This window comes from Vidua chalybeata, chromosome 3, assembly GCF_026979565.1.
Source record: "Vidua chalybeata isolate OUT-0048 chromosome 3, bVidCha1 merged haplotype, whole genome shotgun sequence".
Lineage (NCBI taxonomy): Eukaryota > Metazoa > Chordata > Aves > Passeriformes > Viduidae > Vidua > Vidua chalybeata.
In genome coordinates this window covers 40,383,581-40,398,133 of record NC_071532.1, presented here as the reverse complement: position 1 = coordinate 40,398,133, position 14,553 = coordinate 40,383,581, and the positions used below count along the sequence as shown (strand labels likewise).

General features: G+C 40.6%; 1 protein-coding gene across 3 annotated transcripts; it reads left to right on the top strand.

Annotated features, from left to right (window-relative positions):
- The first annotated feature begins 311 nt into the window (after positions 1-311).
- Positions 312-13,743, top strand: NTPCR (nucleoside-triphosphatase, cancer-related). 3 transcript variants are annotated; one of them, XR_008429721.1, is made up of 6 exons: positions 312-398; positions 2,842-3,004; positions 4,091-4,193; positions 6,852-7,061; positions 7,427-7,547; positions 11,398-11,527. XR_008429721.1 is itself a non-coding variant. In XM_053936998.1 (5 exons), the coding sequence occupies exons 1-5, from the start codon at positions 365-367 to the stop codon at positions 11,464-11,466; spliced, it is 579 nt and encodes a 192-aa protein (XP_053792973.1). In that variant the 5' UTR covers positions 312-364; the 3' UTR covers positions 11,467-13,743. The 3 variants fall into 3 exon arrangements, 2 of the variants coding, with proteins under 2 accessions (XP_053792973.1, XP_053792974.1); XM_053936998.1 differs by lacking the exon at positions 7,427-7,547 and having other exon boundaries at positions 11,398-13,743; XM_053936999.1 differs by lacking the exons at positions 6,852-7,061; positions 7,427-7,547 and having other exon boundaries at positions 11,398-13,743.
- The last annotated feature ends 810 nt before the right edge of the window (positions 13,744-14,553 follow it).

The window sequence follows — 14,553 nt, the reverse complement described above, 5'->3', positions numbered from 1 at the left end:
CAACCTGGTCTAGTGGGAGGTGTTCTGTGTCCATGGCAGGGAGGCTTGGGACTGATCTTTAAGGTCTATTCCCACACCTTAACATTCCATTATTGTATTAAAATAACTCAGACATGTGACAGGTTCAGCTAACTGGATAAAGAAGACGCTGGCCCTCAACTAGAAAACTAATTGCTTTTTTTCCCCTAACCTTACCTTGTGACCATCTTCTCTTATACACCACAGCAGCAGCCCCTGCCTGGCCCCGCCTCCGAGGCGGCCTCAGGCCCGGCAGGGCCCGTCGTGCCCGAAGCCTTGGAGGGCACCGCCCTCCCGGGCGGAGCGGAGCGCCGGGTGGGGGTGAGGGCGGAGTGGGGAGCGCATCATGTCCAAGCACGTGTTTCTCACGGGACCCCCAGGTAATGGGGGCGGGAGGAGCCCGGGGAGCCGGGCAGGGGCGGTGGCGCGGCCGAGGGGATGCCGTGGGATACGGCCTGGCCTGGCTCGGCCTGGCTTGGCCTGGCTCGGCCCCGCCCAGCCCGGCCCTCCGCGGTGCCGGCGGTGCTGTGAGGCGCTTAGAGCCGGGGGAAGGCAGCTGCTGCCGAGCCCTGGGCTCCGAGGGAGCCCCGGGAGCGCTTCCAGCTGCAGCTGGGCCCGGCACTGCCCGAGGTTCCGCGGCTGCGGGCCCGGACCCCCCTCCCCCCCCCCCCCCCCGCCCCAACGTGTCGAGATCGGAGCTGTTGCACTAATTAGTTTGTTCCTAATGAAGTGACACTTTACTTTTCCATCCAGTCCTCCACGGCATACACTTTTCCAGGTGCTGCTGCTTTGTCCCTGGCTTCTGCCCTGGAGTTCAGTGTTGGAGGAAAATAAAACACCTCCCGGACAACTAATCCTGCCTGCTTCAATATAAACTGCAGCGATTAATAATTTCTGAGAGCTCATCTTTCCTGTAACCTAATTGCGGTGATTTAGCACTTCCAGCCTCAGTGAAGTGCAGGTGTGGGTAATAACTGGTGTCCCGGATGGGCAGGCCTTGATTGAAGCAGTGAAGTAGCTTGTCATGGTAAGGGAATCTGGTTATTGTGGAGGCTGAGTGGGACATAGTATGAGGGTCAAACTCTATGGTTGATAAAGAAATTAATCTGTTATTATGATTGCAGAGCTTTCCTTTGTGCTGTGGGAGTAAAGCGGTGGGCCTAATTCTCCTTGAAGGCATCTTGAGGATGCCTGTCTTCACTGGAATTGATTTAAAATGCTGCTGTTGGGCTGAGATAGGAATACCTTCCACCCACTTCACACTGGCTTTCCAACCACTTGAATAAAGGCAGCCTTTCAGGAGATGCAGAGGTTAGAGCTGCTTAGGTCTTGTCTCTTTTCATTTACCTGAAATTGGATGTACTGTTTTGATTAGCTAAATGCCTAACTTCAAGCTTCTTTAAACTTAGTTTGAATCACTCTAGCTTGTTTGGCAGGTTACTGAATGAAAGTAAAAAAATTAGAGATAGCAAATTCACTTAGCAAAATTCACTTACAAGAGACAAGGCCTATGTTGGATAATTGAGGGTGCCACATTTGCCTTTTTTTTTGTTGTTCAGCTGCCAGAAAGCCCTTTTTTTCAAATTTGAGAAGTTTGCTTAAGCATTTGACTACATGCCTTTGAAGCCACAGAATATTTTGTCACTGGTATTGATTGTTAGGAAAGCAGTTCCTAAATCTGCTTAAAGTCTAAGTTAGAAATTTGGTGTGTGCATGTTGAAATGATTTCTTTTGTCATCTTTAGGCATCTCATGTTTGGTCTGTGTTCCTTATCTCCAAGAATTTGAAGGTTTATTCTGCAGGATTATTTTCTGTCATCTGAATTTTTTAAAGTAGTGGTTGAAAATGAAGTGATGGCAGTAAATAAAAGAGAGGCAGTAAAGGTGAGTTTAAAAGGAGATCATTGAGGGATGTACTTGTACAGTGGCATAGGAGAAAAACTGAAAGTATGTCTGGAATGTGGTCAGTGTTCACATTGTAAAAGGTGCATCACATTGTGCAAGGAGAGAGTTTTAAAGACCTGTCTAAGGGTAAGAAAATGAAATTAAAGGGTCAGAAGATAATTAATGTAAAAAGGGACTTGAGGAAGTTTAAAGGAGTATCAGCTATCAGGCCCAACCAGGTTGCTTCAGGTTTTATCCAGTCATGTCTTGAAAACGTTTAAAGTATGTGAAGATTGCACAGCCTCTCTGGGCAACCTAATTCATGGCTTCATTGACCTCACTATAAACAAGCTTTTCTCTGTATCTAGTCAAAATGTCTCTTGATTCAGTTACCAGAAGAAACATTCTTCTGTTGTTGGGACTTTGTAAGGACTTGGTATCTCAGGGACATTAAGTGCTTCTGATTTCTACGACATCAATGGAAGAAGTGTGTCCTATTACCAGGCATCTGGTAATAGCAGTCAGCTTTGACCTTTTGATCTAAAAAGGGGCTGAACTTAGCTCTGATCTTAAAAGTAGTGAATATCAATGGTAGAAAGGGAGATTCATCAGTCAGTCTTCCAGCAAGCTTGGATATCAGTTTTGTGCCATCTGCCTTGTGGTAAGTTTTGTGGCCTGCTCATGCATCATCTAAGCTAACAAATGCATTGGTAGCCTGGGATATTTGTACCATTCTGTTGTGAAGCTTTACAGCGTCAGTGCAGCATGCATGTGAAAAGATACTTCTGTTCTTTCCTACCATGTGGAAAAAGTAATTTGCAACCTTCAAAAGTAATGTTCCCACTGAACTGAATCATTAAACTGTGGCATTTAAAAAAATGGGCTTTTAGTGCAGGAGAAGATTAATGCTGTGTGCTTTTTTTCCATTCTTTATTTTTAGGGGTTGGAAAGACTACTTTGATCCAGAAAGTCACTCAAGCTCTAAAATCCTCAGGTGTTCCTATTGATGGATTTTACACACAGGAAGTTAGAGAAGGTGGCAGGAGAACAGGATTTGATGTTGTCACTCTGTCTGGAAACCGAGGACCTTTATCTAGAGTCAGGTACTGGAGTTTTAATAACTGTAAGCAGCTTATTGTTTTATGTGTCTGCTCCAGTCCTTTGGACCTGAGATTTAATGCTCCTCCAGAAGGTGATTTCCAGCACACTTGGCTTTCAGGTTGAAGTTCTTTGCTTGGTTTTGTGTCCTAGCTGATACCTATATTGTATATGTAGGCAGTGTCTGTTGCACAGTGAAATACTGAAAATGTGCTGGGCAGGGGTGTTCTGTTCTCCCTTACTGGCAATTCTAAACCAGATAGGGGAAACATTGCTGAGCCTTTTACTATGAGGCTTAGTCCCTTTGGGATGCAGTTAAGTAGCTTATTGTGGGCAGGGAGAAAGATTTTTGTGTTTCCGCTAGCTCAGTTATGGTGACAGAAGTGGAAAATGAAAAGGGAAATTGCATATAGCATTGTTTTAAAGAACATTTGACTGGTCCACAAAACTCATCTGAATGTTAAGAAAAAGCGCGTTTCAGAGCCCCAGAAGGGGCCTCTGAAGTGCAGAGTGCCTCACACTCTCTCCTGATTCACTAGACTTAGCTTTTCATACTTAGTGCAAAACTTGGTCTATGTCCACTGTGACCTTAGCATCTCATTCACACAGAGTAGTTGTGAAAATAATTTGCACTCTGTTAATAATGAAGGTGCACCTAGCACAGTGTGGTACAGCACATGCAAAGTGAATATTTTTCCAAGATAAAGGGTTTTGCAGCCCATACTGAGGTGATACCGCTATGATGCTGTCTGTAGTGTCACATAACAAAATTCAAAGATCTAAACTGCAGGCATGAATTTTGATTTCAATGTAAATATACATGCTGACTTTTAAATGCCATTGTCCTCTATACACTGTTGAAATTTGAGCCTGCATAGTTGTGAGGGGTGCATATGGTTTATTTATTTTCTGACAGCAAACTATCTGCAGTATGACATACTGCATGGTTTAGAATTTCTTTCCCTTCCTTCTTAGGAAGAATTAAGGGGATTTGATTTATTTGGATAACTTCTTATAAATTCACTTGAAATGACTGCAGTGAATTCTCACTAAACTCAGTACTTTGAAGGAATTGTGTATCTCTTTTTCAGTCCCAGTTCTGATTCTTCTGCCTCAAGACGTGAATACCGGGTTGGACAATATGCTGTAGACCTTGTTTCATTTGAGCAGTTGGTTCTACCTATGCTGAGAAATGTGAGTATTCTATGAAAGCTGCTGATAAATGTATGCTTTATGATAGTCAGTGTTATTGGAAGGCCCTTTTACACAGCTAGTTTTTGATACTAATTAATGGCCTGTTTCTTGGGTATTGCTAATTCTGATGTAAGTCAGAGTCAGGAAGCTGGAGGGGCAAATCTGGCTAGTTCTCTTGTCATTATTGTGGTGTTGGAGAGATTGCAGTCCTGTGAGCAGGTCCTCCTTGACCTGAAGAGGCAGCAGGTAGGAAATTTCTTCCTATGTCACTGTCTCACACTGGAAAGCAAACAAAATGCACAAGTGGCTTACCACAGAGAACTGGATGGAATCACTGAAGAAAAAGGGTTTTGCTGTTGCTCTTCTTTACAGACTTTTTTCACCCCCTCTTCCTCTGATTTCCATCGTCTGAGACTAGAAGCATTTGTTTCTTGAATCCAGTGAGTCTTTTTGATTACCATTGTATAAATATCTGCAGAGTGATAATACCAGCCTGATTATTTGGGATTTAGCCTGCTGCACAAGGAGTGCTCTGGCTGTGTCAAGACTTCCTACACTATCCTTTTGCTAATATTCTGTCACTGCTTTTTTTCTTCTCCTTCCTCTCTCTCACTCCAACCTTTCCAGTCTCCAAAATTCACCAAGAACAGATTTGATTTCGGCAATAACGTACCACAAACAGTGTGCAGCAGCTGCTGAACTGTACTACTAAAAAAATCCTGTTGTGATTTTTCTACACTGCCAATGCTCAAGGGGACAAGAAAGAAGGAGTTTTTTTGTGAACTTAAAACAAAAAGCCCAAAGAGGTCCAAGGAGCAAAAATGAGATTGAGGATATGATTCTTGTTTTTGTCAAAGAACATTGAAATCTGAGAGTAGGAAAGCAAGGATGTTGGGGCAAGGGAGAAGGGAAGTAATTAAAAAATGGGACAACTTTTATATGTTAAATTCCACTGTAGCCATATTTACGATGATAGTAAATAGAAAGATAGTTTATTTAAAAATAATTCATTAGACCAGTTTCTGTACTTGGAATCCTTTTACCACTGAAATCCAGGAGAGATGTTCCTAGAAAAGTGTTAGCAGTGTTGAATTTTTTCCATTATTTATATAGCTTTCTGCAATTACAAGAAAGTGTAGGGCCAGCAGAGTCACACAGTGAATGTGCCCATGCTCATAGAAAGTGTTGTTTATCAGTTTTGTGGGCATGTGGTCACACGTGAAGATGGCCCAATGTGGAAGAGGAGAGTGAGGAAGATGAGAGAACTGAAACAAGGAGAGACAAATAAAGAATGAGGGTAGGAGCATCAGAGGTATGTTCTGGTTTGATGAGAGAGCAGCACAGAATGGACACATGCCCATTTATACTTGAGGACAGATTCAGCTCTTAAGGCTTTTTTCACTCTAGTGAGAATGGGCTAGATCCTGCAGTGGAAAATCTCTCTGATTCTGCAAGCTTTTATCAGGCAGGAGAGATAGTTTTTATCAGGTTTTTTTTCAAAGCAAAATACTCTCTTCCTCAAGATGTGACCTAGTGACTAGTATTGGCTTTTTGGCTCACTGATCTATGAAAGGATTTTTAGATAAAACAGCTACTCAGTAGGGACCTAGCTTGAAAGGATTTTAGGATGCATGTTAAACAGTTCTTTCACTTTCCCAGAAGCAAATGCTTTGCCTTCACAAGGAATATGTTTCGTTCTTTTTTTTTTTTTTTTTTTTTTTTAGTTTCTGTGCTGTATGGCTTGTATTGGTACATATTCATGGATCTATAGTAGTTTTGAATTGAGTTGATTTTCTCCCCACTTCTACAAATAATGGAGTACAGTTCTCAGTCACTTTTAGCAAAGTAGGGTAGGCAGTACAGTTGAAGGCAGTACAGTTGAGTGCCTTTCCCTCAATAGCAATCACCCTTGTTTTCACCCTGCTGCTCCAACTGCCTGCAGCATGGCACTGTTTGGCACAGCATTCACTTCATGGAAAAAACAAAGAAGCCTCAAATGTGGTTAACTGTGTCTCTCCTACTATCCAGTGGCTAGGACTACAGAATAAGGTATATCTCAATATGTATCTGTTCTAATGTGAGAGACCCTTGCAGATGGCTTGGTTATTATCCAGACACCTTTGAAGACAGTCAGTAGCTCTGAGTGAGATGCTCCATCATCCCAACTACCAGAGGAGAAACTTCCAAATCTAGATTTAATGGAAGCCTTCTTTTAGATACCTGTTTTGTGTGACTACTGATCACATAATCAAATGTAATCACTACATGCATAATTTAGTGGGAAGAGTAAAGTTTTTAAAAATTGCTGACCCTCAGAATGATTGAGAGCTGCTTGTAAAAGTGCAGTTCTTAATTGTCAGATAGCTCATATGAGACCATTGTGAGAATTCTGCTTCAAAGAAAATCTGATGTTAAGGATATTTCCTATTGTAGTTGGTATTTATACTGTATGGTTGTTTCCATCCCTCCAAAAATCTGTCCTAAAAATGAAATGACAGATTTATAAGTCTGTCATTTACCAGCAGTACCTTTGACTTCCTGCTTTCCCCAGTATTACAGTTGAATTTGTTTCTTTTGGAGGTATTTCTTCTGTCAGCATAGAGATTATGTCTGTTGCTTGTTATAAGTTTTGCTGTTTACAGATGCTCTTTTCCACAGGTAAACCATGGTGGTGACACAGAGAAAAGAATTTGTGTCATAGATGAGATTGGTAAAATGGAGCTCTTCAGCCAGGCTTTTATTCAAGCTGTTCATCAAACGCTGGCTGGCTCAGGGACTGTGGTGCTTGGAACTATTCCAATACCTAAGGGAAAGCCACTGGATCTTGTTGAAGAAATAAGAAATAGAAAAGATGTTAAAGTGTTCAATGTGAGTAATATTTAATATCTTTAAAGAGCCTTCTGTTCTAGGTTACTTGTTTAGATTTGGCTCGGTTTAAAAACTGTTACTGCCAATTGATAGCTGTGGGTAGCTTGCATGAAATAAGTTTTTTAGTTTCCATTTTATTCTTAATGGGCAGGTGTTCACCTTATTAAAAAAAATCCCATTTAGCACTAACTGTAGCCATCTCACACAGGTGGCTTTGCTTGTGAGGGGCTGCAGAAGTAATGCTATAGTTGTTTTAAAAGGTTTCTTTGTTGTAGTATTATTACTGTATAGGTATTAATTATTCATAAGAGTTAGATCTTCTAAAGTACAGTCAGATTTTTAACCTTTTCTTTTTTTTTTTCCAGACTGGCTTGCAGAAACATTACTAGTAGTCATATTCAAGGAAAAAAAAAAAAGCAGCAGTGGAGTTTGCAGGAATGATTTATAGAAGAAAGACAGTTGTAAATGGAGTGTACTTTCTCTGCAGTCAGTGAACCAATTTTGGAATTCATTATGTTACTTTTACAGGCATAATTTTCAGAATATTAGGGCCTCAGAATACATTTCTGATCAATTACAGGGCAGTTCTGAAAAACTTCCCACAGCAAAACTTAGCCTGTTCCTAGGGGAGTGCATGTGTGAGGTTTCCTTAACATCAGTAAGTGTCCTTGATGCTTCACAAAAACCAAGGCACCTCTCACTCCTTAGGTTTATGTTGTTTCCTATTCAAAGCTGGCTTAAAAACCTGCAGTGCTCAAAGTTCCTCAGCTTTACTTTAATTGAGAGTCCCATCGACATTTTCAGTTTCTGTTTTTATATTAAATATTGATTGAATTAAATGCTAAAGCAACTGTAGGAGCAAAGATGAGAGATTATTCCTTTCCTTGCATAAACATTCAACTCCCTTCATTACTTTCAGAGGTAAACCCCCAGGTTTTTCCACTACCGAGCTGATGTGTGTTTGTAGTCAGGCTGTTAAACAGAAATGCACATAAATGTGAATTTTGTATGAGCAGCTTTACAGGGGTAGGACTGGGGAAGAGAGGATGGAGAAGCCTTGCTGGAAGTACCAGTCATTCAGTGCTTAGGCTGCAGTCATGGCAGGACATGGTGCATACATTGGGTCCTCTTGTGAGAGGAAACGGAGCTAGAAGACAGCATTTGGCTTTTCAAGGAAGCTTTTGAGGCTTCTACTGTCTCTTTTTTTATCAGGTGATATTCAGAGGGCATGGGCTACTCAGCCCTGGGTTTTCAGCTGTATCAGTCTGCTGATAAATCTTTCTCTCAAGTACTGACTCCAGCCAGCAAAAGTCTTTCTGTAAATTTTGATGGAGTAGTGTTTTATCTAGCTAAAAGATCTTTACTAAAACAATGACCCATCCTGTTCATGCTGCGGAGATTAAGACATGCAGAATTCTTTAATTAAATAGACATGTCTGGTGAATCCATTAACCAAAAGCATGGACGTGAAATGTGTGACAGACTGCAGTCATTCCCAGGTGTCACAGACCTGCTAAGCTGAAGTCTTGTGCAGGAGAGCATCTGTCTCTCTTGCTCCAGTGACACACTACATGCTCTTTCCCAGCTGGTTCAAATGTGTGCAGGAGCAGAACCTGCCCGTGGGGAGTCAGAGGTGTTAGTAGCTGAAGTGGATACTGGGTCACCAGCTGTTTTCTTCAAGGGCTGTGGCATGGGGAAACCTGGAGTGTCCAAATAGCTCATAGTCAGTAATTTCTTACTAACTTGGATGAAGCCTGGAAGTGTACAGAAGTAGGTGGCTAACTTCGAAAACATTCTGCCTGCTTTGTCACTTAATATGGCGTTAGGCTGCATTCAAATAGTTCATCTCAGTTTTTTCATCCTGCTCCTAGTGTCACAAGGACAGTTCTGATGAGAGAACAGCTGTTTGGTGTTTTACAGTCCCTTCTGTCTTGAAAGCATATTTTGTTGGTGTAAGTGGGCCCAGATGCCCTAAAAGCAATTCAGCATTTAGTCCCAAATGTTTAATTTATTATGTTTAGGGCACTTAACGATAGGAGCTCTGATATTTAACACATTTGTTTCTATTGTTACCCAGTTCCATTTTGCTGAGAACTAAACTTTCCAGTGAAACTATAGAGGCTCTTTTTGCACTGCCTGTGTCTGTGTAGTTTTGCAGACATGGTAGCATGAATAGGATCAGTTTATCCTTAGCAGCTGGCAGATACTAATTTTTCTCCTATTTTCCCATCTATTAATTTTGCTTGCTTGAAACCCATTAGTTGCATATGCCTATTAAGAAAGAAAACAGTGAAATGGATAGGGAGAAGAAAAGGTTCCATTTGAACAGATTGTACACGAGTGGTTTCCTTGATGGTGTTTTTAACAGTTAGAGGAAGAAAGCTTTTGTCCTCTATAGTTGCCTGCTTGGAGTCTAGGTGGCAATTTCCTCCAAATTACATAAATGCTTAATATAAGCTGTTGTAGATGTCGGCATCTACAGTTATTTTCAACTCCTTTCTAAAAACACACCCATCTGTTTGTACATTCAGTACAGATACTGGGAGATTTGTTCTCTCTGGGAAAGCTGCCTGCACAGAATGTCTCCAGATCTTAAGAGGAGACTTATATCTATCAAACAGCCTTTGTAAAACAGTTGTGAAAATTTCCTAGCGCTTGGCGCTTTCTCTCTGCTGCTCTCACTGGACTTCTGGCATGTAGGTATGGAAAAAGGATAGATAAAATGTAGTATTGTTTTTGTTGGCTGGGAGGGAGTGGGAAGAGCTATCAAATGTGCAGAAGGTCCTTTGAAAGTCAGGATATCAGTACACTTGCTGTGAGATTTAAGGTTTGGCTCATGTGTGCTGTGTATTGTTTACCTTGGGGTCCCAATAGCCTTACTGAAGAGCATTCTTTGTTGTCTTGCTCTCTTTGTTTTTGTGGGGTTTTCTCATAAAGCTTGGACTGATTTTCAGTAAAAACAGTGACATTTTCAGACATTCCTTCCTTTTCATTACTCTTCCCCCTCGCTTTTTTTTTTCAGTGTCAGTTTTTCATTAGTCCCATGTTGATCTGCTGTCTTGAATTCAGTGGTAGGTGAGACCACTGTCTGTGGGTTTTACAGTGTTGGTTTACAGCACTTGGATAGGATGTGTGTGACTGTAAATAGTGGTAGATCCTTGGGCCAAATTCTTCAGATAGAACTGTCACCTATTTAACAACAACAACAATAATAATAGTAATACTTTCTCCTGTTCATTATTGACTGTAATACTGGAATGGGTACAAATACTTGTGCTCACATCCTAAATACAGATGCAGGGAGTGCAGTGGAACCTTGCTGGTTTTATGCTGTGCATGGTGTTGTGTCTCTTTCCTCGTCAAACAGCTTTTCTACAACTTTGTATGAATGCCCTTACTTATTTTTTCTGCTCACATGTCTTTGTCTGATTTCTTCCTGCCCTCTCTGCAGGGATCTGAACATGGGGAAAAATCCTTAGACTTTTTAAAATGAAGCTTTTCCTGATGCTTCACAGTTGCTTGTTACTCCTTTACAACCCCAGTCACCTCCCCAGATTTTGTTTGAGTGAGTAATGCATGGCACTGTGGGTCACAGGGCTCTGGATCAAGACCCAGTCTGTCAGGAAGGGATAATTTACACACACACAGCCCCCAGCTCTGTGCCCCTGGGAGCTGAGCTGACTAGCAAGCATGAGCACTTGCTTGGCAGTTTACAGTCATCTGTATTCACATATGCTGGACTTAAAGCCCAGCATTCCCATGGACTGGTCAGCCAAAGGCATATCTCAGTGTGCTACAGAACACCCCAGCTTTCTCAAATAGTTTTATTTCTTTTCCAGGGTGTTTCTTTCCTGTAGGAATAAGGTTTCTCAGAGTACAGAGTTATGCTGCTAAGGCTGTTTTAATTTTTTTTTTCTTTGCAGATGTTTTTGACTAGGTCTGTCATCTTAATAAATACACCCCTTTCAAGTAATGAAGGCATAAGCACTCCACTTTATATTAGGAAAGTTAAATTAGGTAGTTGAAAAGGATTTCTAGTAATGACAAAAGTGCACGCTGGTTCTTTGAGTGATTCTTGTTAGTTACTCAAGCCCTGAATAATACTGCAAAATACCACAGGCAATTAAATCAAAAGATCACTAAATATTCAACTGGGGCTTTTGTGGGTTTAGCATACTGTGTTCTCAGTAGCAGAAGAAGGCAGGTGTTTGACACTCAACATTCCTGCACTGAAAAAGAAATGCATTAGAATTTTTGCTTTGATTTGTTTTTGAAGTAAACACTGGTATAGAAGCTATTCATGAAATTACATCAGTTTTAATTTTCCTTTCTCTAGGTTAGTAAAGAAAACAGAAACAGCATTTTGCAAGACATCTTGGCAGCTGTGGAATCCTGCAGAAAATGAAGACCTTTTCTGTCCTGTAAACACTAAAGCTTTCATTTCAACAAAACATTACAACATTTCATGGATGGTTTAGAGTCTGTCCTTGCTGCTTTAGCCCCCTGGAGGCTTTACTGGAGCCACCAGGGTAAGCAGGGTAAAGCTGGTAATGCTCTAAAATGGGATAGCAGGATTGTAATTTATTCAGTTCACTGAATTAAAAAAATTGAACAGATGTGTAGCTAACATCCAGTTCTAATCTGGGTGTTTGGAAGTTAGGTGGTCAACTCTGATCTGAGTTACCTCATGTGAAAACAATTAGCTGTAAAATCTGTTGGAGATCTTAAGTCTTTCTGAGTGTGTTCAGATCAATTCAATGTCTTCCTACAGATCAGTTCAATATCTGCAACAGAACAGAACCATGTCCAAAATGTAGATGTGTCCTGCCTGGTTATGTAGGAGTACAGTTGTTGGTGACCCAGCTTAGGTGTATTCAAGTGTGTTTTAGCATGGGTGCTGACAAATCAGCAGGTAGAGGATATAAGCAGATGGGCTCTCTCCTCCTACCCCCAGGCCGCCCTGTCTGCAGTTGCAGTATAAGAAGGGCTATCCAGAGTTTCAAGAAGACTTCCTGTAGTCATGAGTGACATTTACAGAATTCCATTTTGGGAGGAAAAATAGCCAAATCTATCCTCTCTTACATGGCCCAGACACTAATTGGTAAGAGGACTGCATTTTGAATTAATTTTCCATTTCTGGTGGCAGTCCTGTCCCACACCCCCTTACAAAAAAAAATATATAAAAACCTTCAAGTCCATGAAGTTAATAAAATCTTGTGTTTTTCATGCTGCATTTGTTAAGTCATAATTGACTTAATACTGCATTTATCTATATTAATTTTACAGTCTGCTATGTTTATTGAAACTTATGTTTGTTTGGGTTTTTTTGCCTTATTCAATTCTGTACATGCTTAATGGTGAAATAAGAGTTTGAGAGTGTTAGACAATATGTTTCCCTGTGAGGAATGCAAATGTTCAAAATGTTCAGCAAAAGTGCTGCCACTTAATCAGTTTTGCATGTTATGAAAACAGAATTCCTTCCCAGGTGCACACTGTTCATTGTAAAATTTATGGTCATCTCTGGCTGAGGAATGTTGTTAAAAATTCAGTTGTTTGTTAACTTTTTTTCTGTTCAGTTCAATGACTGTTAAAATGAGCAAACTATTTAAAGGCATCTTCAAGTATCATTTTATTGATTTATTTCTGTAAAACTGACACCCAGAGTTATATAGGGCTGGATGGCGATAGGTATTTTTACATACGCCCTGCAAAGACCTCCTAGGAGCATAGTGAGAATGTTCTTTCTCTTTCCTGTATGTAGAACAAGGGTCTGGTAGAAGCATTGCACCTCCACAGGTGGTAGGAGGTGCATGCCATGTTAAAGGATGCCATGGGCTCATTGCCTCACTGCCTTGTTAGGACTACCTGTCTGCCCAAATCCATGTAAATGGTAGTACTGTCTTCATCATACCTGGGGAAAAAGAAGACTCCTCTTAAGAGTCTCCATTTAGCAATGTACAGCTCCTGGCTGCTATTTGCAAAATAAGGTTGTGCTCTAAAGACACACTAATCCCTTAATTGCTTTAGGCATTCTACTCAGACACAACACCTTTTTAGATGTGGAGGACTTGGGACCAAAGTAAACTTTGTCAGGGCTGTGTTTCTTTTGAATAGAAACCTCTCTGCACCTAAGTGTTGGGTGCTCTCCTGTTTCAATGTTAAGTCTTTTAAGCTATAAAATATGCTGCAAAAGAATAGTTCTTTCAATGATTAAAGAGTTATCCAAAATCTAGTACAGTTTTAGTGGCACTACTGTTGAGTCTTAAATGAGAAGTGACCTTTAAAGCTAAATAAAAAATGAAGAGATTTGACATTTCTCTGGTAGAGGTTCTGTTAGGAGTCAGTCTTCTGAATTCTGGTTCAGCCAGTATTGCTGAGAGATGCCTTTATATGGTGTTTACTACCCATAAAAGTAGATACATTGCCCTGCATATAGTGCCATGATGCCTACTGTAGTCCCATCATTTAGTAGAGTGTGGAGGAAGAAATCCCCAAACAATTAGAACAAGAAGTTTGGGGAACTTCTGATCAGTGCCTATTACTATAGGCACTTTTAATCCATTGTCTCATGGTTTTGTACTGAGGCTAGATAATCACTAGAAAATTTGGTGGATTTTTCCTTCTCTGGAACTGTGAGTGAAATATCAGCCCTTTTAAACTAATGCATATTTCTCTAACGACATCAGTGTCTCTTGTTTATTGCTACCTATCTCAAGATTGGTGAGTGCCATTAATTTGTTGTCCTTTTTTTAAACCTGTTTTCTCTCTGAGCTAGAGTGCTTTTCAAGAGAAATAAAGAGAGATTCTGTCATCTGTGTTCAACAGGAGAATGTACATGACCTTAACAGTCATGTCTGGCCTTTAAATCTCAGATGGTCCTGAAGATACAATTTGCCTGTTTAAAATACACGTCAAGTGAGTGAGAAAGTTGTATTTCCAACTGCGTTAAGTTTTTATGACAACCTGTGTTTACTTTAAAGGTAAAAATTTATTGTCTGGTCTTGCACTAGTAAAATACTTGGAAGGCCTTGAGAGCATTGTAACAGCAAATGGAGCATTCACAATTCCCCTGATGGCCAATTTTATTAATAGCACACATTTGGTAAAAAGTACCTCTGATGTACTAGCTAGATTCCAGATGACAACATTAGTGTACCTGCAGGTTTTAATTGGTGCAAAAAGGGGGTGAATATGAGGTACCAATTACTGTCTCAGAGCCTGAGAATCAGGGATGTCTTTGGCAGAAGTCTTGTAATTCCAGCATAAAATTGCACACAGCATGGAGTAAACAAGGTCTGCATTATTTATCAAGCATTAGGCAATTTTTGACTTGTAAAACTGAGTGAGAGAGGTGAATCTTTGATACTGGACCTACTGCAAAGTTAATTATAAGTAATATGTCTGCATTGCAGATGTAAGGATGTACAAGCACTAGTGAAACATGGTAATTAAGTACCAGCTCCTAATTCAGGGAGTAATGTAATTATGGCAA

What these genes read in the sequence shown, in the direction of transcription:
- NTPCR (XM_053936998.1), top strand. Translation starts at nt 365, where the DNA reads ATGTCCAAGCACGTGTTTCTCACGGGACCCCCAG. An exon ending in TTCTACCTATGCTGAGAAAT is followed by an intron (nt 4,194 to 6,851) that starts GTGAGTATTCTA and finishes TCTTTTCCACAG; the next exon opens with GTAAACCATGGTGGTGACAC. An exon ending in AAGATGTTAAAGTGTTCAAT is followed by an intron (nt 7,062 to 11,397) that starts GTGAGTAATATT and finishes TCCTTTCTCTAG; the next exon opens with GTTAGTAAAGAAAACAGAAA.